General features: G+C 40.8%; 1 protein-coding gene across 1 annotated transcript in view; it reads right to left on the bottom strand.

Moving 5' to 3' along the window:
* LOC121531478 (protein phosphatase 1 regulatory subunit 12A) overlaps positions 1–27,300 on the bottom strand; it is a 74,597-nt gene that overhangs the window by 25,572 nt on the left and 21,725 nt on the right. The window contains exons 2-3 of the mRNA XM_045205200.1: positions 26,938–27,068; positions 26,389–26,507 (exon numbers count right to left, since the gene is read on the bottom strand). Of these exons, the coding sequence (XP_045061135.1) occupies positions 26,389–26,507; positions 26,938–27,068 (250 nt within the window). The remainder of the gene's footprint in view (positions 1–26,388; positions 26,508–26,937; positions 27,069–27,300) is intronic.

Below are 27,300 nucleotides of genomic sequence, written 5' to 3'. Positions count from 1 at the left end.
CCTAGTTACCCTGCTTCTAGTATTATAGAACACCCAGACGACATAACAATCCCTAGTTACCCTGCTTCTAGTATTATAGAACACCCAGACGGCATAACAATCCCTAGTTACCCTGCTTCTAGTATTATAGAACACCCAGACTACATAACAATCCCTAGTTACCCTGCTTCTAGTATTATAGAACACCCAGACGGCATAACAATCCCTAGTTACCCTGCTTCTAGTATTATAGAACACCCAGACTACATAACAATCCCTAGTTACCCTGCTTCTAGTATTATAGAACACCCAGACGACATAACAATCCCTAGTTACCCTGCTTCTAGTATTATAGAACACCCAGACTACATAACAATCCCTAGTTACCCTGCTTCTAGTATTATAGAACACCCAGACTGCATAACAATCCCTAGTTACCCTGCTTCTAGTATTATAGAACACCCAGATGGCATAACAATCCCTAGTTACCCTGCTTCTAGTATTATAGAACACCCAGACTAAATAACAATCCCTAGTTACCCTGCTTCTAGTATTATAGAACACCCAGACGGCATAACAATCCCTAGTTACCCTGCTTCTAGTATTATAGAACACCCAGACTACATAACAATCCCTAGTTACCCTGCTTCTAGTATTATAGAACACCCAGACTACATAACAATCCCTAGTTACCCTGCTTCTAGTATTATAGAACACCCAGACTACATAACAATCCCTAGTTACCCTGCTTCTAGTACTATAGAACACCCAGACGGCATAACAATCCCTAGTTACCCTGCTTCTAGTATTATAGAACACCCAGACTACATAACAATCCCTAGTTACCCTGCTTCTAGTATTAAAGAACACCCAGACTACATAACAATCCCTAGTTACCCTGCTTCTAGTATTATAGAACACCCAGACGACATAACAATCCCTAGTTACCCTGCTTCTAGTATTATAGAACACCCAGACGGCATAACAATCCCTAGTTACCCTGCTTCTAGTACTATAGAACACCCAGACGACATAACAATCCCTAGTTACCCTGCTTCTAGTATTATAGAACACCCAGACTACATAACAATCCCTAGTTACCCTGCTTCTAGTAATATAGAACACCCAGACTACATAACAATCCCTAGTTACCCTGCTTCTAGTACTATAGAACACCCAGACGGCATAACAATCCCTAGTTACCCTGCTTCTAGTATTATAGAACACCCAGACGGCATAACAATCCCTAGTTACCCTGCTTCTAGTACTATAGAACACCCAGACGGCATAACAATCCCTAGTTACCCTGCTTCTAGTATTATAGAACACCCAGACTACATAACAATCCCTAGTTACCCTGCTTCTAGTATTATAGAACACCCAGACTACATAACAATCCCTAGTTACCCTGCTTCTAGTATTATAGAACACCCAGACGGCATAACAATCCCTAGTTACCCTGCTTCTAGTATTATAGAACACCCAGACTACATAACAATCCTAGTTACCCCGCTTCTAGTATTATAGAACACCCAGACGGCATAACAATCCCTAGTTACCCTGCTTCTAGTATTATAGAACACCCAGACTACATAACAATCCCTAGTTACCCTGCTTCTAGTATTATAGAACACCCAGACGGCATAACAATCCCTAGTTACCCTGCTTCTAGTATTATAGAACACCCAGACTACATAACAATCCCTAGTTACCCTGCTTCTAGTATTATAGAACACCCAGACGGCATAACAATCCCTAGTTACCCTGCTTCTAGTATTATAGAACACCCAGACTACATAACAATCCCTAGTTACCCTGCTTCTAGTATTATAGAACACCCAGACGACATAACAATCCCTAGTTACCCTGCTTCTAGTATTATAGAACACCCAGACGGCATAACAATCCCTAGTTACCCTGCTTCTAGTACTATAGAACACCCAGACGACATAACAATCCCTAGTTACCCTGCTTCTAGTATTATAGAACACCCAGACTACATAACAATCCCTAGTTACCCTGCTTCTAGTAATATAGAACACCCAGACTACATAACAATCCCTAGTTACCCTGCTTCTAGTACTATAGAACACCCAGACGGCATAACAATCCCTAGTTACCCTGCTTCTAGTATTATAGAACACCCAGACTACATAACAATCCCTAGTTACCCTGCTTCTAGTATTATAGAACACCCAGACGGCATAACAATCCCTAGTTACCCTGCTTCTAGTATTATAGAACACCCAGACTACATAACAATCCCTAGTTACCCTGCTTCTAGTATTATAGAACACCCAGACGGCATAACAATCCCTAGTTACCCTGCTTCTAGTATTATAGAACACCCAGACTACATAACAATCCCTAGTTACCCTGCTTCTAGTATTATAGAACACCCAGACGGCATAACAATCCCTAGTTACCCTGCTTCTAGTATTATAGAACACCCAGACTACATAACAATCCCTAGTTACCCTGCTTCTAGTATTATAGAACACCCAGACGGCATAACAATCCCTAGTTACCCTGCTTCTAGTATTATAGAACACCCAGACGACATAACAATCCCTAGTTACCCTGCTTCTAGTATTATAGAACACCCAGACTACATAACAATCCCTAGTTACCCTGCTTCTAGTATTATAGAACACCCAGACTACATAACAATCCCTAGTTACCCTGCTTCTAGTATTATAGAACACCCAGACTACATAACAATCCCTAGTTACCCTGCTTCTAGTATTATAGAACACCCAGACGACATAACAATCCCTAGTTACCCTGCTTCTAGTATTATAGAACACCCAGACTACATAACAATCCCTAGTTACCCTGCTTCTAGTATTATAGAACACCCAGACGGCATAACAATCCCTAGTTACCCTGCTTCTAGTATTATAGAACACCCAGACTACATAACAATCCCTAGTTACCCTGCTTCTAGTATTATAGAACACCCAGACGACATAACAATCCCTAGTTACCCTGCTTCTAGTATTATAGAACACCCAGACGACATAACAATCCCTAGTTACCCTGCTTCTAGTATTATAGAACACCCAGACTACATAACAATCCCTAGTTACCCTGCTTCTAGTATTATAGAACACCCAGACGGCATAACAATCCCTAGTTACCCTGCTTCTAGTACTATAGAACACCCAGACGGCATAACAATCCCTAGTTACCCTGCTTCTAGTATTATAGAACACCCAGACTACATAACAATCCCTAGTTACCCTGCTTCTAGTATTATAGAACACCCAGACTACATAACAATCCCTAGTTACCCTGCTTCTAGTATTATAGAACACCCAGACGGCATAACAATCCCTAGTTACCCTGCTTCTAGTATTATAGAACACCCAGACGACATAACAATCCCTAGTTACCCTGCTTCTAGTATTATAGAACACCCAGACGACATAACAATCCCTAGTTACCCTGCTTCTAGTATTATAGAACACCCAGACTACATAACAATCCCTAGTTACCCTGCTTCTAGTATTATAGAACACCCAGACGACATAACAATCCCTAGTTACCCTGCTTCTAGTATTATAGAACACCCAGACGACATAACAATCCCTAGTTACCCTGCTTCTAGTACTATAGAACACCCAGACGACATAACAATCCCTAGTTACCCTGCTTCTAGTATTATAGAACACCCAGACTACATAACAATCCCTAGTTACCCTGCTTCTAGTATTATAGAACACCCAGACTACATAACAATCCCTAGTTACCCTGCTTCTAGTACTATAGAACACCCAGACGGCATAACAATCCCTAGTTACCCTGCTTCTAGTATTATAGAACACCCAGACGGCATAACAATCCTAGTTACCCTGCTTCTAGTATTATAGAACACCCAGACGGCATAACAATCCCTAGTTACCCTGCTTCTAGTATTATAGAACACCCAGACTACATAACAATCCCTAGTTACCCTGCTTCTAGTATTATAGAACACCCAGACGACATAACAATCCCTAGTTACCCTGCTTCTAGTATTATAGAACACCCAGACGACATAACAATCCCTAGTTACCCTGCTTCTAGTATTATAGAACACCCAGACTACATAACAATCCCTAGTTACCCTGCTTCTAGTACTATAGAACACCCAGACTGCATAACAATCCCTAGTTACCCTGCTTCTAGTATTATAGAACACCCAGACTACATAACAATCCCTAGTTACCCTGCTTCTAGTATTATATGAACACCCAGACTACATAACAATCCCTAGTTACCCTGCTTCTAGTATTATAGAACACCCAGACGGCATAACAATCCCTAGTTACCCTGCTTCTAGTATTATAGAACACCCAGACGGCATAACAATCCCTAGTTACCCTGCTTCTAGTATTATAGAACACCCAGACTACATAACAATCCCTAGTTACCCTGCTTCTAGTATTATAGAACACCCAGACTACATAACAATCCCTAGTTACCCTGCTTCTAGTATTATAGAACACCCAGACGACATAACAATCCCTAGTTACCCTGCTTCTAGTATTATAGAACACCCAGACGGCATAACAATCCCTAGTTACCCTGCTTCTAGTATTATAGAACACCCAGACGACATAACAATCCCTAGTTACCCTGCTTCTAGTATTATAGAACACCCAGACTACATAACAATCCCTAGTTACCCTGCTTCTAGTATTATAGAACACCCAGACTACATAACAATCCCTAGTTACCCTGCTTCTAGTACTATAGAACACCCAGACGGCATAACAATCCCTAGTTACCCTGCTTCTAGTATTATAGAACACCCAGACGACATAACAATCCCTAGTTACCCTGCTTCTAGTATTATAGAACACCCAGACGGCATAACAATCCCTAGTTACCCTGCTTCTAGTATTATAGAACACCCAGACTACATAACAATCCCTAGTTACCCTGCTTCTAGTATTATAGAACACCCAGACTACATAACAATCCCTAGTTACCCTGCTTCTAGTATTATAGAACACCCAGACGGCATAACAATCCCTAGTTACCCTGCTTCTAGTATTATAGAACACCCAGACTACATAACAATCCCTAGTTACCCTGCTTCTAGTATTATAGAACACCCAGACGGCATAACAATCCCTAGTTACCCTGCTTCTAGTATTATAGAACACCCAGACTACATAACAATCCCTAGTTATCCTGCTTCTAGTATTATAGAACACCCAGACGGCATAACAATCCCTAGTTACCCTGCTTCTAGTATTATAGAACACCCAGACTACATAACAATCCCTAGTTACCCTGCTTCTAGTATTATAGAACACCCAGACGGCATAACAATCCCTAGTTACCCTGCTTCTAGTATTATAGAACACCCAGACTACATAACAATCCCTAGTTACCCTGCTTCTAGTATTATAGAACACCCAGACGACATAACAATCCCTAGTTACCCTGCTTCTAGTATTATAGAACACCCAGACGGCATAACAATCCCTAGTTACCCTGCTTCTAGTACTATAGAACACCCAGACGACATAACAATCCCTAGTTACCCTGCTTCTAGTATTATAGAACACCCAGACTACATAACAATCCCTAGTTACCCTGCTTCTAGTATTATAGAACACCCAGACTACATAACAATCCCTAGTTACCCTGCTTCTAGTATTATAGAACACCCAGACGGCATAACAATCCCTAGTTACCCTGCTTCTAGTATTATAGAACACCCAGACTACATAACAATCCCTAGTTACCCTGCTTCTAGTATTATAGAACACCCAGACGGCATAACAATCCCTAGTTACCCTAGCTTCTAGTATTATAGAACACCCAGACTACATAACAATCCCTAGTTACCCCTGCTTCTAGTATTATAGAACACCCAGACTACATAACAATCCCTAGTTACCCTGCTTCTAGTATTATAGAACACCCAGACGGCATAACAATCCCTAGTTACCCTAGCTTCTAGTATTATAGAACACCCAGACTACATAACAATCCCTAGTTACCCTGCTTCTAGTATAGAACACCCAGACTACATAACAATCCCTAGTTACCCTGCTTCTAGTATTATAGAACACCCAGACTACATAACAATCCCTAGTTACCCTGCTTCTAGTATTATAGAACACCCAGACGGCATAACAATCCCTAGTTACCCTGCTTCTAGTATTATAGAACACCCAGACTACATAACAATCCCTAGTTACCCTGCTTCTAGTATTATAGAACACCCAGACGGCATAACAATCCTAGTTACCCTGCTTCTAGTATTATAGAACACCCAGACTACATAACAATCCCTAGTTACCCTGCTTCTAGTATTATAGAACACCCAGACTACATAACAATCCTAGTTACCCTGCTTCTAGTATTATAGAACACCCAGACTGCATAACAATCCCTAGTTACCCTGCTTCTAGTATTATAGAACACCCAGACGACATAACAATCCCTAGTATACCCTGCTTCTAGTATTATAGAACACCCAGACGGCATAACAATCCCTAGTTACCCTGCTTCTAGTATTATAGAACACCCAGACTACATAACAATCCCTAGTTACCCTGCTTCTAGTATTATAGAACACCCAGACTACATAACAATCCCTAGTTACCCTGCTTCTAGTATTATAGAACACCCAGACTACATAACAATCCCTAGTTATCCTGCTTCTAGTATTATAGAACACCCAGACGGCATAACAATCCCTAGTTACCGTGCTTCTAGTATTATAGAACACCCAGACTACATAACAATCCCTAGTTACCCTGCTTCTAGTATTATAGAACACCCAGACTGCATAACAATCCCTAGTTACCCATGCTTCTAGTATTATAGAACACCCAGACTACATAACAATCCCTAGTTACCCTGCTTCTAGTATTATAGAACACCCAGACTACATAACAATCCCTAGTTACCCTGCTTCTAGTATTATAGAACACCCAGACGGCATAACAATCCCTAGTTACCCTGCTTCTAGTATTATAGAACACCCAGACTACATAACAATCCCTAGTTACCCTGCTTCTAGTATTATAGAACACCCAGACTACATAACAATCCCTAGTTACCCTGCTTCTAGTATTATAGAACACCCAGACGGCATAACAATCCCTAGTTACCCTGCTTCTAGTATTATAGAACACCCAGACGACATAACAATCCCTAGTTACCCTGCTTCTAGTATTATAGAACACCCAGACTACATAACAATCCCTAGTTACCCTGCTTCTAGTATTATAGAACACCCAGACTACATAACAATCCCTAGTTACCCTGCTTCTAGTATTATAGAACACCCAGACGGCATAACAATCCCTAGTTACCCTGCTTCTGGTATTATAGAACACCCAGACGACATAACAATCCCTAGTTACCCTGCTTCTAGTATTATAGAACACCCAGACGGCATAACAATCCCTAGTTACCCTGCTTCTAGTATTATAGAACACCCAGACTGCATAACAATCCCTAGTTACCCTGCTTCTAGTATTATAGAACACCCAGACTACATAACAATCCCTAGTTACCCTGCTTCTAGTATTATAGAACACCCAGACGGCATAACAATCCCTAGTTACCCTGCTTCTAGTATTATAGAACACCCAGACTACATAACAATCCCTAGTTACCCTGCTTCTAGTATTATAGAACACCCAGACTACATAACAATCCCTAGTTACCCTGCTTCTAGTATTATAGAACACCCAGACGGCATAACAATCCCTAGTTACCCTGCTTCTAGTATTATAGAACACCCAGACGGCATAACAATCCCTAGTTACCCTGCTTCTAGTATTATAGAACACCCAGACTACATAACAATCCCTAGTTACCCTGCTTCTAGTATTATAGAACACCCAGACTACATAACAATCCCTAGTTACCCTGCTTCTAGTATTATAGAACACCCAGACTACATAACAATCCCTAGTTACCCTGCTTCTAGTATTATAGAACACCCAGACTACATAACAATCCCTAGTTACCCTGCTTCTAGTATTATAGAACACCCAGACTACATAACAATCCCTAGTTACCCTGCTTCTAGTATTATAGAACACCCAGACTACATAACAATCCCTAGTTACCCTGCTTCTAGTATTATAGAACACCCAGACTACATAACAATCCCTAGTTACCCTGCTTCTAGTATTATAGAACACCCAGACTACATAACAATCCCTAGTTACCCTGCTTCTAGTATTATAGAACACCCAGACTGCATAACAATCCCTAGTTACCCTGCTTCTAGTATTATAGAACACCCAGACTACATAACAATCCCTAGTTACCCTGCTTCTAGTATTATAGAACACCCAGACGGCATAACAATCCCTAGTTACCCTGCTTCTAGTATTATAGAACACCCAGACGGCATAACAATCCCTAGTTACCCTGCTTCTAGTATTATAGAACACCCAGACTACATAACAATCCCTAGTTACCCTGCTTCTAGTATTATAGAACACCCAGACTACATAACAATCCCTAGTTACCCTGCTTCTAGTATTATAGAACACCCAGACTACATAACAATCCCTAGTTACCCTGCTTCTAGTATTATAGAACACCCAGACGGCATAACAATCCCTAGTTACCCTGCTTCTAGTATTATAGAACACCCAGACGGCATAACAATCCCTAGTTACCCTGCTTCTAGTATTATAGAACACCCAGACTACATAACAATCCCTAGTTACCCTGCTTCTAGTATTACAGAACACCCAGACTACATAACAATCCCTAGTTACCCTGCTTCAGGTATTATAGAACACCCAGACGGCATAACAATCCCTAGTTACCCTGCTTCTAGTATTATAGAACACCCAGACTACATAACAATCCCTAGTTACCCTGCTTCTAGTATTATAGAACACCCAGACGGCATAACAATCCCTAGTTACCCTGCTTCTAGTATTATAGAACACCCAGACTACATAACAATCCCTAGTTACCCTGCTTCTAGTATTATAGAACACCCAGACGGCATAACAATCCCTAGTTACCCTGCTTCTAGTATTATAGAACACCCAGACTACATAACAATCCCTAGTTACCCTGCTTCTAGTATTATAGAACACCCAGACTACATAACAATCCCTAGTTACCCTGCTTCTAGTATTATAGAACACCCAGACTACATAACAATCCCTAGTTACCCTGCTTCTAGTATTATAGAACACCCAGACGGCATAACAATCCCTAGTTACCCTGCTTCTAGTATTATAGAACACCCAGACGACATAACAATCCCTAGTTACCCTGCTTCTAGTATTATAGAACACCCAGACTACATAACAATCCCTAGTTACCCTGCTTCTAGTATTATAGAACACCCAGACGGCATAACAATCCCTAGTTACCCTGCTTCTAGTATTATAGAACACCCAGACTACATAACAATCCCTAGTTACCCTGCTTCTAGTATTATAGAACACCCAGACTACATAACAATCCCTAGTTACCCTGCTTCTAGTATTATAGAACACCCAGACTACATAACAATCCCTAGTTACCCTGCTTCTAGTATTATAGAACACCCAGACTACATAACAATCCCTAGTTACCCTGCTTCTAGTATTATAGAACACCCAGACGACATAACAATCCCTAGTTACCCTGCTTCTAGTATTATAGAACACCCAGACGGCATAACAATCCCTAGTTACCCTGCTTCTAGTATTATAGAACACCCAGACTGCATAACAATCCCTAGTTACCCTGCTTCTAGTATTATAGAACACCCAGACTACATAACAATCCTCTAGTTACCCTGCTTCTAGTATTATAGAACACCCAGACTACATAACAATCCCTAGTTACCCTGCTTCTAGTATTATAGAACACCCAGACGGCATAACAATCCCTAGTTACCCTGCTTCTAGTATTATAGAACACCCAGACTACATAACAATCCCTAGTTACCCTGCTTCTAGTATTATAGAACACCCAGACTACATAACAATCCCTAGTTACCCTGCTTCTAGTATTATAGAACACCCAGACTACATAACAATCCCTAGTTACCCTGCTTCTAGTATTATAGAACACCCAGACTACATAACAATCCCTAGTTACCCTGCTTCTGGTATTATAGAACACCCAGACTACATAACAATCCCTAGTTACCCTGCTTCTAGTATTATAGAACACCCAGACGGCATAACAATCCCTAGTTACCCTGCTTCTAGTATTATAGAACACCCAGACTACATAACAATCCCTAGTTACCCTGCTTCTAGTATTATAGAACACCCAGACTACATAACAATCCCTAGTTACCCTGCTTCTAGTATTATAGAACACCCAGACGGCATAACAATCCCTAGTTACCCTGCTTCTAGTATTATAGAACACCCAGACTACATAACAATCCCTAGTTACCCTGCTTCTAGTATTATAGAACACCCAGACTACATAACAATCCCTAGTTACCCTGCTTCTAGTATTATAGAACACCCAGACGACATAACAATCCCTAGTTACCCTGCTTCTAGTATTATAGAACACCCAGACTGCATAACAATCCCTAGTTACCCTGCTTCTAGTATTATAGAACACCCAGACTACATAACAATCCCTAGTTACCCTGCTTCTAGTATTATAGAACACCCAGACTACATAACAATCCCTAGTTACCCTGCTTCTAGTATTATAGAACACCCAGACGGCATAACAATCCCTAGTTACCCTGCTTCTAGTATTATAGAACACCCAGACTACATAACAATCCCTAGTTACCCTGCTTCTAGTATTATAGAACACCCAGACTGCATAACAATCCCTAGTTACCCTGCTTCTAGTATTATAGAACACCCAGACTACATAACAATCCCTAGTTACCCTGCTTCTAGTATTATAGAACACCCAGACTACATAACAATCCCTAGTTACCCTGCTTCTAGTATTATAGAACACCCAGACTACATAACAATCCCTAGTTACCCTGCTTCTAGTATTATAGAACACCCAGACGGCATAACAATCCCTAGTTACCCTGCTTCTAGTATTATAGAACACCCAGACTACATAACAATCCCTAGTTACCCCTGCTTCTAGTATTATAGAACACCCAGACTACATAACAATCCCTAGTTACCCTGCTTCTAGTATTATAGAACACCCAGACTGCATAACAATCCCTAGTTACCCTGCTTCTAGTATTATAGAACACCCAGACTGCATAACAATCCCTAGTTACCCTGCTTCTAGTATTATAGAACACCCAGACGGCATAACAATCCCTAGTTACCCTGCTTCTAGTATTATAGAACACCCAGACTACATAACAATCCCTAGTTACCCTGCTTCTAGTATTATAGAACACCCAGACTACATAACAATCCCTAGTTACCCTGCTTCTAGTATTATAGAACACCCAGACTACATAACAATCCCTAGTTACCCTGCTTCTAGTATTATAGAACACCCAGACGGCATAACAATCCCTAGTTACCCTGCTTCTAGTATTATAGAACACCCAGACTACATAACAATCCCTAGTTACCCTGCTTCTAGTATTATAGAACACCCAGACGACATAACAATCCCTAGTTACCCTGCTTCTAGTATTATAGAACACCCAGACTACATAACAATCCCTAGTTACCCTGCTTCTAGTATTATAGAACACCCAGACGACATAACAATCCCTAGTTACCCTGCTTCTAGTATTATAGAACACCCAGACTACATAACAATCCCTAGTTACCCTGCTTCTAGTATTATAGAACACCCAGACTGCATAACAATCCCTAGTTACCCTGCTTCTAGTATTATAGAACACCCAGACTACATAACAATCCCTAGTTACCCTGCTTCTAGTATTATAGAACACCCAGACGGCATAACAATCCCTAGTTACCCTGCTTCTAGTATTATAGAACACCCAGACTACATAACAATCCCTAGTTACCCTGCTTCTAGTATTATAGAACACCCAGACTACATAACAATCCCTAGTTACCCTGCTTCTAGTATTATAGAACACCCAGACGGCATAACAATCCCTAGTTACCCTGCTTCTAGTATTATAGAACACCCAGACTACATAACAATCCCTAGTTACCCTGCTTCTAGTATTATAGAACACCCAGACGGCATAACAATCCCTAGTTACCCTGCTTCTAGTATTATAGAACACCCAGACTACATAACAATCCCTAGTTACCCTGCTTCTAGTATTATAGAACACCCAGACTGCATAACAATCCCTAGTTACCCTGCTTCTAGTATTATAGAACACCCAGACGGTACATAACAATCCCTAGTTACCCTGCTTCTAGTATTATAGAACACCCAGACTACATAACAATCCCTAGTTACCCTGCTTCTAGTATTATAGAACACCCAGACTACATAACAATCCCTAGTTACCCTGCTTCTAGTATTATAGAACACCCAGACTACATAACAATCCCTAGTTACCCTGCTTCTAGTATTATAGAACACCCAGACTACATAACAATCCCTAGTTACCCTGCTTCTAGTATTATAGAACACCCAGACTACATAACAATCCCTAGTTACCCTGCTTCTAGTATTATAGAACACCCAGACTACATAACAATCCCTAGTTACCCTGCTTCTAGTATTATAGAACACCCAGACGGCATAACAATCCCTAGTTACCCTGCTTCTAGTATTATAGAACACCCAGACTACATAACAATCCCTAGTTACCCTGCTTCTAGTATTATAGAACACCCAGACGACATAACAATCCCTAGTTACCCTGCTTCTAGTATTATAGAACACCCAGACTACATAACAATCCCTAGTTACCCTGCTTCTAGTATTATAGAACACCCAGACGGCATAACAATCCCTAGTTACCCTGCTTCTAGTATTATAGAACACCCAGACTACATAACAATCCCTAGTTACCCTGCTTCTAGTATTATAGAACACCCAGACTACATAACAATCCCTAGTTACCCTGCTTCTAGTATTATAGAACACCCAGACTACATAACAATCCCTAGTTACCCTGCTTCTAGTATAGAACACCCAGACTGCATAACAATCCCTAGTTACCCTGCTTCTAGTATTATAGAACACCCAGACTACATAACAATCCCTAGTTACCCTGCTTCTAGTATTATAGAACACCCAGACGGCATAACAATCCCTAGTTACCCTGCTTCTAGTATTATAGAACACCCAGACTACATAACAATCCCTAGTTACCCTGCTTCTAGTATTATAGAACACCCAGACGACATAACAATCCCTAGTTACCCTGCTTCTAGTATTATAGAACACCCAGACTACATAACAATCCCTAGTTACCCTGCTTCTAGTATTATAGAACACCCAGACTGCATAACAATCCCTAGTTACCCTGCTTCTAGTATTATAGAACACCCAGACTACATAACAATCCCTAGTTACCCTGCTTCTAGTATTATAGAACACCCAGACGGCATAACAATCCCTAGTTACCCTGCTTCTAGTATTATAGAACACCCAGACTACATAACAATCCCTAGTTACCCTGCTTCTAGTATTATAGAACACCCAGACGACATAACAATCCCTAGTTACCCTGCTTCTAGTATTATAGAACACCCAGACTACATAACAATCCCTAGTTACCCTGCTTCTAGTATTATAGAACACCCAGACTACATAACAATCCCTAGTTACCCTGCTTCTAGTATTATAGAACACCCAGACTACATAACAATCCCTAGTTACCCTGCTTCTAGTATTATAGAACACCCAGACTAGCATAACAATCCCTAGTTACCCTGCTTCTAGTATTATAGAACACCCAGACTACATAACAATCCCTAGTTACCCTGCTTCTAGTATTATAGAACACCCAGACTACATAACAATCCCTAGTTACCCTGCTTCTAGTATTATAGAACACCCAGACTACATAACAATCCCTAGTTACCCTGCTTCTAGTATTATAGAACACCCAGACTGCATAACAATCCCTAGTTACCCTGCTTCTAGTATTATAGAACACCCAGACTACATAACAATCCCTAGTTACCCTGCTTCTAGTATTATAGAACACCCAGACTACATAACAATCCCTAGTTACCCTGCTTCTAGTATTATAGAACACCCAGACGGCATAACAATCCCTAGTTACCCTGCTTCTAGTATTATAGAACACCCAGACTACATAACAATCCCTAGTTACCCTGCTTCTAGTATTATAGAACACCCAGACGACATAACAATCCCTAGTTACCCTGCTTCTAGTATTATAGAACACCCAGACTACATAACAATCCCTAGTTACCCTGCTTCTAGTATTATAGAACACCCAGACTGCATAACAATCCCTAGTTACCCTGCTTCTAGTATTATAGAACACCCAGACTGCATAACAATCCCTAGTTACCCTGCTTCTAGTATTATAGAACACCCAGACTACATAACAATCCCTAGTTACCCTGCTTCTAGTATTATAGAACACCCAGACGTGCATAACAATCCCTAGTTACCCTGCTTCTAGTATTATAGAACACCCAGACGACATAACAATCCCTAGTTACCCTGCTTCTAGTATTATAGAACACCCAGACGACATAACAATCCCTAGTTACCCTGCTTCTAGTATTATAGAACACCCAGACTACATAACAATCCCTAGTTACCCTGCTTCTAGTATTATAGAACACCCAGACGACATAACAATCCCTAGTTACCCTGCTTCTAGTATTATAGAACACCCAGACGGCATAACAATCCCTAGTTACCCTGCTTCTAGTATTATAGAACACCCAGACTACATAACAATCCCTAGTTACCCTGCTTCTAGTATTATAGAACACCCAGACTACATAACAATCCCTAGTTACCCTGCTTCTAGTATTATAGGAACACCCAGACTACATAACAATCCCTAGTTACCCTGCTTCTAGTATTATAGAACACCCAGACGACATAACAATCCCTAGTTACCCTGCTTCTAGTATTATAGAACACCCAGACTACATAACAATCCCTAGTTACCCTGCTTCTAGTATTATAGAACACCCAGACTACATAACAATCCCTAGTTACCCTGCTTCTAGTATTATAGAACACCCAGACGACATAACAATCCCTAGTTACCCTGCTTCTAGTATTATAGAACACCCAGACGGCATAACAATCCCTAGTTACCCTGCTTCTAGTATTATAGAACACCCAGACTACATAACAATCCCTAGTTACCCTGCTTCTAGTATTATAGAACACCCAGACGACATAACAATCCCTAGTTACCCTGCTTCTAGTATTATAGAACACCCAGACTACATAACAATCCCTAGTTACCCTGCTTCTAGTATTATAGAACACCCAGACGGCATAACAATCCCTAGTTACCCTGCTTCTAGTATTATAGAACACCCAGACTACATAACAATCCCTAGTTACCCTGCTTCTAGTATTATAGAACACCCAGACTGCATAACAATCCCTAGTTACCCTGCTTCTAGTATTATAGAACACCCAGACTACATAACAATCCCTAGTTACCCTGCTTCTAGTATTATAGAACACCCAGACTACATAACAATCCCTAGTTACCCTGCTTCTAGTATTATAGAACACCCAGACGGCATAACAATCCCTAGTTACCCTGCTTCTAGTATTATAGAACACCCAGACTGCATAACAATCCCTAGTTACCCTGCTTCTAGTATTATAGGAACACCCAGACGACATAACAATCCCTAGTTACCCTGCTTCTAGTATTATAGAACACCCAGACTACATAACAATCCCTAGTTACCCTGCTTCTAGTATTATAGGAACACCCAGACTACATAACAATCCCTAGTTACCCTGCTTCTAGTATTATAGAACACCCAGACTACATAACAATCCCTAGTTACCCTGCTTCTAGTATTATAGAACACCCAGACTACATAACAATCCCTAGTTACCCTGCTTCTAGTATTATAGAACACCCAGACTACATAACAATCCCCTAGTTACCCTGCTTCTAGTATTATAGAACACCCAGACTACATAACAATCCCTAGTTACCCTGCTTCTAGTATTATAGAACACCCAGACTACATAACAATCCCTAGTTACCCTGCTTCTAGTATTATAGAACACCCAGACTACATAACAATCCCTAGTTACCCTGCTTCTAGTATTATAGAACACCCAGACTACATAACAATCCCTAGTTACCCTGCTTCTAGTATTATAGAACACCCAGACGACATAACAATCCCTAGTTACCCTGCTTCTAGTATTATAGAACACCCAGACTACATAACAATCCCTAGTTACCCTGCTTCTAGTATTATAGAACACCCAGACGGCATAACAATCCCTAGTTACCCTGCTTCTAGTATTATAGAACACCCAGACTACATAACAATCCCTAGTTACCCTGCTTCTAGTATTATAGAACACCCAGACGGCATAACAATCCCTAGTTACCCTGCTTCTAGTATTATAGAACACCCAGACTACATAACAATCCCTAGTTACCCTGCTTCTAGTATTATAGAACACCCAGACTACATAACAATCCCTAGTTACCCTGCTTCTAGTATTATAGAACACCCAGACTGCATAACAATCCCTAGTTACCCTGCTTCTAGTATTATAGAACACCCAGACGACATAACAATCCCTAGTTACCCTGCTTCTAGTATTATAGAACACCCAGACGGCATAACAATCCCTAGTTACCCTGCTTCTAGTATTATAGAACACCCAGACTACATAACAATCCCCTAGTTACCCTGCTTCTAGTATTATAGAACACCCAGACTACATAACAATCCCTAGTTACCCTGCTTCTAGTATTATAGAACACCCAGACTACATAACAATCCCTAGTTACCCTGCTTCTAGTATTATAGAACACCCAGACGGCATAACAATCCCTAGTTACCCTGCTTCTAGTATTATAGAACACCCAGACTACATAACAATCCCTAGTTACCCTGCTTCTAGTATTATAGAACACCCAGACTACATAACAATCCCTAGTTACCCTGCTTCTAGTATTATAGAACACCCAGACTACATAACAATCCCTAGTTACCCTGCTTCTAGTATTATAGAACACCCAGACTACATAACAATCCCTAGTTACCCTGCTTCTAGTATTATAGAACACCCAGACTACATAACAATCCCTAGTTACCCTGCTTCTAGTATTATAGAACACCCAGACTACATAACAATCCCTAGTTACCCTGCTTCTAGTATTATAGAACACCCAGACTACATAACAATCCCTAGTTACCCTGCTTCTAGTATTATAGAACACCCAGACGACATAACAATCCCTAGTTACCCTGCTTCTAGTATTATAGAACACCCAGACGACATAACAATCCCTAGTTACCCTGCTTCTAGTATTATAGAACACCCAGACTACATAACAATCCCTAGTTACCCTGCTTCTAGTATTATAGAACACCCAGACGGCATAACAATCCCCTAGTTACCCTGCTTCTAGTATTATAGAACACCCAGACGGCATAACAATCCCTAGTTACCCTGCTTCTAGTATTATAGAACACCCAGACGACATAACAATCCCTAGTTACCCTGCTTCTAGTATTATAGAACACCCAGACTACATAACAATCCCTAGTTACCCTGCTTCTAGTATTATAGAACACCCAGACGGCATAACAATCCCTAGTTACCCTGCTTCTAGTATTATAGAACACCCAGACTGCATAACAATCCCTAGTTACCCTGCTTCTAGTATTATAGAACACCCAGACTACATAACAATCCCTAGTTACCCTGCTTCTAGTATTATAGAACACCCAGACTACATAACAATCCCTAGTTACCCTGCTTCTAGTATTATAGAACACCCAGACTACATAACAATCCCTAGTTACCCTGCTTCTAGTATTATAGAACACCCAGACTACATAACAATCCCTAGTTACCCTGCTTCTAGTATTATAGAACACCCAGACTGCATAACAATCCCTAGTTACCCTGCTTCTAGTATTATAGAACACCCAGACTACATAACAATCCCTAGTTACCCTGCTTCTAGTATTATAGAACACCCAGACTACATAACAATCCCTAGTTACCCTGCTTCTAGTATTATAGAACACCCAGACTACATAACAATCCCTAGTTACCCTGCTTCTAGTATTATAGAACACCCAGACTACATAACAATCCCTAGTTACCCTGCTTCTAGTATTATAGAACACCCAGACTACATAACAATCCCTAGTTACCCTGCTTCTAGTATTATAGAACACCCAGACTACATAACAATCCCTAGTTACCCTGCTTCTAGTATTATAGAACACCCAGACTACATAACAATCCCTAGTTACCCTGCTTCTAGTATTATAGAACACCCAGACTACATAACAATCCCTAGTTACCCTGCTTCTAGTATTATAGAACACCCAGACGACATAACAATCCCTAGTTACCCTGCTTCTAGTATTATAGAACACCCAGACTACATAACAATCCCTAGTTACCCTGCTTCTAGTATTATAGAACACCCAGACTACATAACAATCCCTAGTTACCCTGCTTCTAGTATTATGAACACAGACGGCACATCCTAGTTCCCTGCTTCGTATAGAACACCCAGACTAGCATAACAATCCCTAGTTACCCTGCTTCTAGTATTATAGAACACCCAGACTACATAACAATCCTAGTTACCCTGCTTCTAGTATTATAGAACACCCAGACTACATAACAATCCCTAGTTACCCTGCTTCTAGTATTATAGAACACCCAGACGGCATAACAATCCCTAGTTACCCTGCTTCTAGTATTATAGAACACCCAGACTACATAACAATCCCTAGTTACCCTGCTTCTAGTATTATAGAACACCCAGACTGCATAACAATCCCTAGTTACCCTGCTTCTAGTATTATAGAACACCCAGACTACATAACAATCCCTAGTTACCCTGCTTCTAGTATTATAGAACACCCAGACGGCATAACAATCCCTAGTTACCCTGCTTCTAGTATTATAGAACACCCAGACTACATAACAATCCCTAGTTACCCTGCTTCTAGTATTATAGAACACCCAGACTACATAACAATCCCTAGTTACCCTGCTTCTAGTATTATAGAACACCCAGACTGCATAACAATCCCTAGTTACCCTGCTTCAGTATTATAGAACACCCAGACGGCATAACAATCCCTAGTTACCCTGCTTCTAGTATTATAGAACACCCAGACGACATAACAATCCCTAGTTACCCTAGCTTCTAGTATTATAGAACACCCAGACTACATAACAATCCCTAGTTACCCTGCTTCTAGTATTATAGAACACCCAGACTACATAACAATCCCTAGTTACCCTGCTTCTAGTATTATAGAACACCCAGACTACATAACAATCCCTAGTTACCCTGCTTCTAGTATTATAGAACACCCAGACTGCATAACAATCCCTAGTTACCCTGCTTCTAGTATTATAGAACACCCAGACTACATAACAATCCTAGTTACCCTGCTTCTAGTATTATAGAACACCCAGACTACATAACAATCCCTAGTTACCCTGCTTCTAGTATTATAGAACACCCAGACTACATAACAATCCCTAGTTACCCTGCTTCTAGTATTATAGAACACCCAGACTACATAACAATCCCTAGTTACCCTGCTTCTAGTATTATAGAACACCCAGACGACATAACAATCCCTAGTTACCCTGCTTCTAGTATTATAGAACACCCAGACTACATAACAATCCCTAGTTACCCTGCTTCTAGTATTATAGAACACCCAGACTACATAACAATCCCTAGTTACCCTGCTTCTAGTATTATAGAACACCCAGACTACATAACAATCCCTAGTTACCCTGCTTCTAGTATTATAGAACACCCAGACGACATAACAATCCCTAGTTACCCTGCTTCTAGTATTATAGAACACCCAGACTACATAACAATCCCTAGTTACCCTGCTTCTAGTATTATAGAACACCCAGACTACATAACAATCCCTAGTTACCCTGCTTCTAGTATTATAGAACACCCAGACTACATAACAATCCCTAGTTACCCTGCTTCTAGTATTATAGAACACCCAGACGGCATAACAATCCCTAGTTACCCTGCTTCTAGTATTATAGAACACCCAGACTACATAACAATCCCTAGTTACCCTGCTTCTAGTATTATAGAACACCCAGACTACATAACAATCCCTAGTTACCCTGCTTCTAGTATTATAGAACACCCAGACTACATAACAATCCCTAGTTACCCTGCTTCTAGTATTATAGGAACACCCAGACGGCATAACAATCCCTAGTTACCCTGCTTCTAGTATTATAGAACACCCAGACTACATAACAATCCCTAGTTACCTGCTTCTAGTATTATAGAACACCCAGACGACATAACAATCCCTAGTTACCCTGCTTCTAGTATTATAGAACACCCAGACTACATAACAATCCCTAGTTACCCTGCTTCTAGTATTATAGAACACCCAGACGACATAACAATCCCTAGTTACCCTGCTTCTAGTATTATAGAACACCCAGACTACATAACAATCCCTAGTTACCCTGCTTCTAGTATTATAGAACACCCAGACTACATAACAATCCCTAGTTACCCTGCTTCTAGTATTATAGAACACCCAGACTACATAACAATCCCTAGTTACCCTGCTTCTAGTATTATAGAACACCCAGACGGCATAACAATCCCTAGTTACCCTGCTTCTAGTATTATAGAACACCCAGACTACATAACAATCCCTAGTTACCCTGCTTCTAGTATTATAGAACACCCAGACGGCATAACAATCCCTAGTTACCCTGCTTCTAGTATTATAGAACACCCAGACTACATAACAATCCCTAGTTACCCTGCTTCTAGTATTATAGAACACCGAGACTACATAACAATCCCTAGTTACCCTGCTTCTAGTATTATAGAACACCCAGACTACATAACAATCCCTAGTTACCCTGCTTCTAGTATTATAGAACACCCAGACGGCATAACAATCCCTAGTTACCCCTGCTTCTAGTATTATAGAACACCCAGACTACATAACAATCCCTAGTTACCCTGCTTCTAGTATTATAGAACACCCAGACTACATAACAATCCCTAGTTACCCTGCTTCTAGTATTATAGAACACCCAGACTACATAACAATCCCTAGTTACCCTGCTTCTAGTATTATAGAACACCCAGACGGCATAACAATCCCTAGTTACCCTGCTTCTAGTATTATAGAACACCCAGACGACATAACAATCCCTAGTTACCCTGCTTCTAGTATTATAGAACACCCAGACGGCATAACAATCCCTAGTTACCCTGCTTCTAGTATTATAGAACACCCAGACTACATAACAATCCCTAGTTACCCTGCTTCTAGTATTATAGAACACCCAGACCTACATAACAATCCCTAGTTACCCTGCTTCTAGTATTATAGAACACCCAGACGGCATAACAATCCCTAGTTACCCTGCTTCTAGTATTATAGAACACCCAGACGGCATAACAATCCCTAGTTACCCTGCTTCTAGTATTATAGAACACCCAGACGGCATAACAATCCCTAGTTACCCTGCTTCTAGTATTATAGAACACCCAGACGACATAACAATCCCTAGTTACCCTGCTTCTAGTATTATAGAACACCCAGACTACATAACAATCCCTAGTTACCCTGCTTCTAGTATTATAGAACACCCAGACGGCATAACAATCCCTAGTTACCCTGCTTCTAGTATTATAGAACACCCAGACTACATAACAATCCCTAGTTACCCTGCTTCTAGTATTATAGAACACCCAGACTACATAACAATCCCTAGTTACCCTGCTTCTAGTATTATAGAACACCCAGACTACATAACAATCCCTAGTTACCCTGCTTCTAGTATTATAGAACACCCAGACGGCATAACAATCCCTAGTTACCCTGCTTCTAGTATTATAGAACACCCAGACTACATAACAATCCCTAGTTACCCTGCTTCTAGTATTATAGAACACCCAGACGGCATAACAATCCTAGTTACCCTGCTTCTAGTATTATAGAACACCCAGACTACATAACAATCCCTAGTTACCCTGCTTCTAGTATTATAGAACACCCAGACGACATAACAATCCCTAGTTACCCTGCTTCTAGTATTATAGAACACCCAGACTACATAACAATCCCTAGTTACCCTGCTTCTAGTATTATAGAACACCCAGACTACATAACAATCCCTAGTTACCCTAAGCTTCTAGTATTATAGAACACCCAGACGGCATAACAATCCCTAGTTACCCTGCTTCTAGTATTATAGAACACCCAGACGACATAACAATCCCTAGTTACCCTGCTTCTAGTATTATAGAACACCCAGACGACATAACAATCCCTAGTTACCCTGCTTCTAGTATTATAGAACACCCAGACTACATAACAATCCCTAGTTACCCTGCTTCTAGTATTATAGAACACCCAGACGGGCATAACAATCCCTAGTTACCCTGCTTCTAGTATTATAGAACACCCAGACGGCATAACAATCCCTAGTTACCCTGCTTCTAGTATTATAGAACACCCAGACTACATAACAATCCCTAGTTACCCTGCTTCTAGTATTATAGAACACCCAGACGACATAACAATCCTAGTTACCCTGCTTCTAGTATTATAGAACACCCAGACTACATAACAATCCCTAGTTACCCTGCTTCTAGTATTATAGAACACCCAGACGGCATAACAATCCCTAGTTACCCTGCTTCTAGTATTATAGAACACCCAGACTGCATAACAATCCCTAGTTACCCTGCTTCTAGTATTATAGAACACCCAGGCGACATAACAATCCCTAGTTACCCTGCTTCTAGTATTATAGAACACCCAGACGGACATAACAATCCCTAGTTACCCTGCTTCTAGTATTATAGAACACCCAGACGGGCATAACAATCCCTAGTTACCCTGCTTCTAGTATTATAGAACACCCAGACTACATAACAATCCCTAGTTACCCTGCTTCTAGTATTATAGAACACCCAGACGAGCATAACAATCCCTAGTTACCCTGCTTCTAGTATTATAGAACACCCAGACTGCATAACAATCCCTAGTTACCCTGCTTCTAGTATTATAGAACACCCAGACGGGCATAACAATCCCTAGTTACCCTGCTTCTAGTATTATAGAACACCCAGACTCATAACAATCCCTAGTTACCCTGCTTCTAGTATTATAGAACACCCAGACGGCATAACAATCCCTAGTTACCCTGCTTCTAGTATTATAGAACACCCAGACTGCATAACAATCCCTAGTTACCCTGCTTCTAGTATTATAGAACACCCAGACGGCATAACAATCCCTAGTTACCCTGCTTCTAGTATTATAGAACACCCAGACGGCATAACAATCCCTAGTTACCCTGCTTCTAGTATTATAGAACACCCAGACTGCATAACAATCCCTAGTTACCCTGCTTCTAGTATTATAGAACACCCAGACTACATAACAATCCCTAGTTACCCTGCTTCTAGTATTATAGAACACCCAGACGGACATAACAATCCCTAGTTACCCCTGCTTCTAGTATTATAGAACACCCAGACTACATAACAATCCCTAGTTACCCTGCTTCTAGTATTATAGAACACCCAGACTGCATAACAATCCCTAGTTACCCTGCTTCTAGTATTATAGAACACCCAGACTACATAACAATCCCTAGTTACCCTAGCTTCTAGTATTATAGAACACCCAGACGGCATAACAATCCCTAGTTACCCTGCTTCTAGTATTATAGAACACCCAGACGGCATAACAATCCCTAGTTACCCTGCTTCTAGTATTATAGAACACCCAGACTACATAACAATCCCTAGTTACCCTGCTTCTAGTATTATAGAACACCCAGACTACATAACAATCCCTAGTTACCCTGCTATAGTATTATAGAACACCCAGACGGCATAACAATCCCTAGTTACCCTGCTTCTAGTATTATAGAACACCCAGACTACATAACAATCCCTAGTTACCCTGCTATAGTATTATAGAACACCCAGACGGCATAACAATCCCTAGTTACCCTGCTTCTAGTATTATAGAACACCCAGACTACATAACAATCCCTAGTTACCCTGCTTCTAGTATTATAGAACACCCAGACTGACATAACAATCCCTAGTTACCCTGCTTCTAGTATTATAGAACACCCAGACTACATAACAATCCCTAGTTACCCTGCTTCTAGTATTATAGAACACCCAGACGACATAACAATCCCTAGTTACCCTGCTTCTAGTATTATAGAACACCCAGACTACATAACAATCCCTAGTTACCCTGCTTCTAGTATTATAGAACACCCAGACTACATAACAATCCCTAGTTACCCTGCTTCTAGTATTATAGAACACCCAGACTACATAACAATCCCTAGTTACCCTGCTTCTAGTATTATAGAACACCCAGACTGCATAACAATCCCTAGTTACCCTGCTTCTAGTATTATAGAACACCCAGACGGCATAACAATCCCTAGTTACCCTGCTTCTAGTATTATAGAACACCCAGACTACATAACAATCCCTAGTTACCCTGCTTCTAGTATTATAGAACACCCAGACGGCATAACAATCCCTAGTTACCCTGCTTCTAGTATTATAGAACACCCAGACTACATAACAATCCCTAGTTACCCTGCTTCTAGTAATATAGAACACCCAGACTACATAACAATCCCTAGTTACCCTGCTTCTAGTATTATAGAACACCCAGACTGCATAACAATCCCTAGTTACCCTGCTTCTAGTATTATAGAACACCCAGACTACATAACAATCCCTAGTTACCCTGCTATAGTATTATAGAACACCCAGACGGCATAACAATCCCTAGTTACCCTGCTTCTAGTACTATAGAACACCCAGACGGCATAACAATCCCTAGTTACCCTGCTTCTAGTATTATAGAACACCCAGACTACATAACAATCCCTAGTTACCCTGCTTCTAGTAATATAGAACACCCAGACTACATAACAATCCCTAGTTACCCTGCTTCTAGTAATATAGAACACCCAGACTACATAACAATCCCTAGTTACCCTGCTTCTAGTATTATAGAACACCCAGACTACATAACAATCCCTAGTTACCCTGCTTCTAGTAATATAGAACACCCAGACGGCATAACAATCCCTAGTTACCCTGCTTCTAGTATATAGAACACCCAGACGGCATAACAATCCCTAGTTACCCTGCTTCTAGTATTATAGAACACCCAGACTGCATAACAATCCCTAGTTACCCTGCTTCTAGTATTATAGAACACCCAGACGGCATAACAATCCCTAGTTACCCTGCTTCTAGTATTATAGAACACCCAGACGGCATAACAATCCCTAGTTACCCTGCTTCTAGTATTATAGAACACCCAGACGGCATAACAATCCCTAGTTACCCTGCTTCTAGTATTATAGAACACCCAGACGGCATAACAATCCCTAGTTACCCTGCTTCTAGTATTATAGAACACCCAGACGACATAACAATCCCTAGTTACCCTGCTTCTAGTATTATAGAACACCCAGACTACATAACAATCCCTAGTTACCCTGCTTCTAGTATTATAGAACACCCAGACGGCATAACAATCCCTAGTTACCCTGCTTCTAGTATTATAGAACACCCAGACTACATAACAATCCCTAGTTACCCTGCTTCTAGTATTATAGAACACCCAGACTACATAACAATCCCTAGTTACCCTGCTTCTAGTATTATAGAACACCCAGACTACATAACAATCCCTAGTTACCCTGCTTCTAGTACTATAGAAACACCCAGACGGCATAACAATCCCTAGTTACCCTGCTTCTAGTATTATAGAACACCCAGACTACATAACAATCCCTAGTTACCCTGCTTCTAGTACTATAGAACACCCAGACTACATAACAATCCCTAGTTACCCTGCTTCTAGTATTATAGAACACCCAGACTGCATAACAATCCCTAGTTACCCTGCTTCTAGTATTATAGAACACCCAGACTGACATAACAATCCCTAGTTACCCTGCTTCTAGTATTATAGAACACCCAGACGGGCATAACAATCCCTAGTTACCCTGCTTCTAGTATTATAGGAACACCCAGACGACATAACAATCCCTAGTTACCCTGCTTCTAGTATTATAGAACACCCAGACTACATAACAATCCCTAGTTACCCTGCTTCTAGTATTATAGAACACCCAGACTACATAACAATCCCTAGTTACCCTGCTTCTAGTATTATAGAACACCCAGACTACATAACAATCCCTAGTTACCCTGCTTCTAGATCTCTCCCTATAGCATCCTCAGCGTGTTAATGACTATGTTGATATGGGTCTTTGTGTTAACAAGGTGTAACTGTACATACCTAAACACCAATACCCTACCTTGTTTCTTGATCTCCCCCTTCAGCAGTCTCCCCATAGCATCCTCAGTGACCACATCCAGAGGAAGCTCTCCTTCACTGTTCACCGCCCCCACACGTGCACCATGCTCTATCAGGTACCTGCAACATACCCACACATATAATGGTTCCTACACACAACATCACATCGATATAAATGTATCGTATAGTGATATTACACAACATCACATCGATATAAATGTATCGTATAGTGATATTACACAACATCACATCGATATAAATGTATCGTATAGTGATATTACACAACATCACATCGACATAAATGTATCGTATAGTGATATTACACAACATCACATCGATATAAATGTATCGTATAGTGCACTGGTTCTTCGTCCTGGTTCTGGAGTTTTTGCCCTAGCACTACAAACCTGATTCCACCGATCAAAGATTTGATGAGGAGTTGAATCAGGTGCGTGGGGCTAAACGTGCATCCCTTAGCGTCCCCAGGACCAGGACGAAGAACCAGTGGTAATAGTGTTACAGTGTAATATTAAATAGACAGAGGACCCACTTGGTGATCTGTATGAACCCACAGGAGGCAGCAGCGTGGAGGGGAGTCCACCCCTCATTGTCCCCCCTGTTCACATCAGTCCCACTCTCCACCAGAAACTGGACCATCTCTGCATTCTCATCTATACACGCCTGGAGAGGACGGGAGACACATTACAAGGTGAGATGCGTGTGACCTTGATTATAAATCAAGTTTTAAAAAGCACACTGAGGTTTTCGGTCTAATGAGACCATAAATCAGACTGAACAGAGGATACATGATCATACACTGAATCTTTACACATCGATGAAAACATTTTTCCTCATCCTAGAGAGAGAGGGGGGTACAGACTTGTTAGAGATAACATTTCAGTGGGTTTCAGTG

The sequence above is a fragment of the Coregonus clupeaformis genome, chromosome 19 (assembly GCF_020615455.1).
Source record: "Coregonus clupeaformis isolate EN_2021a chromosome 19, ASM2061545v1, whole genome shotgun sequence".
Taxonomy (NCBI): Eukaryota; Metazoa; Chordata; class Actinopteri; order Salmoniformes; family Salmonidae; genus Coregonus; species Coregonus clupeaformis.
Note: the sequence above shows the minus strand (reverse complement) of the source record. Positions and strands in the feature narration are given on the sequence as shown.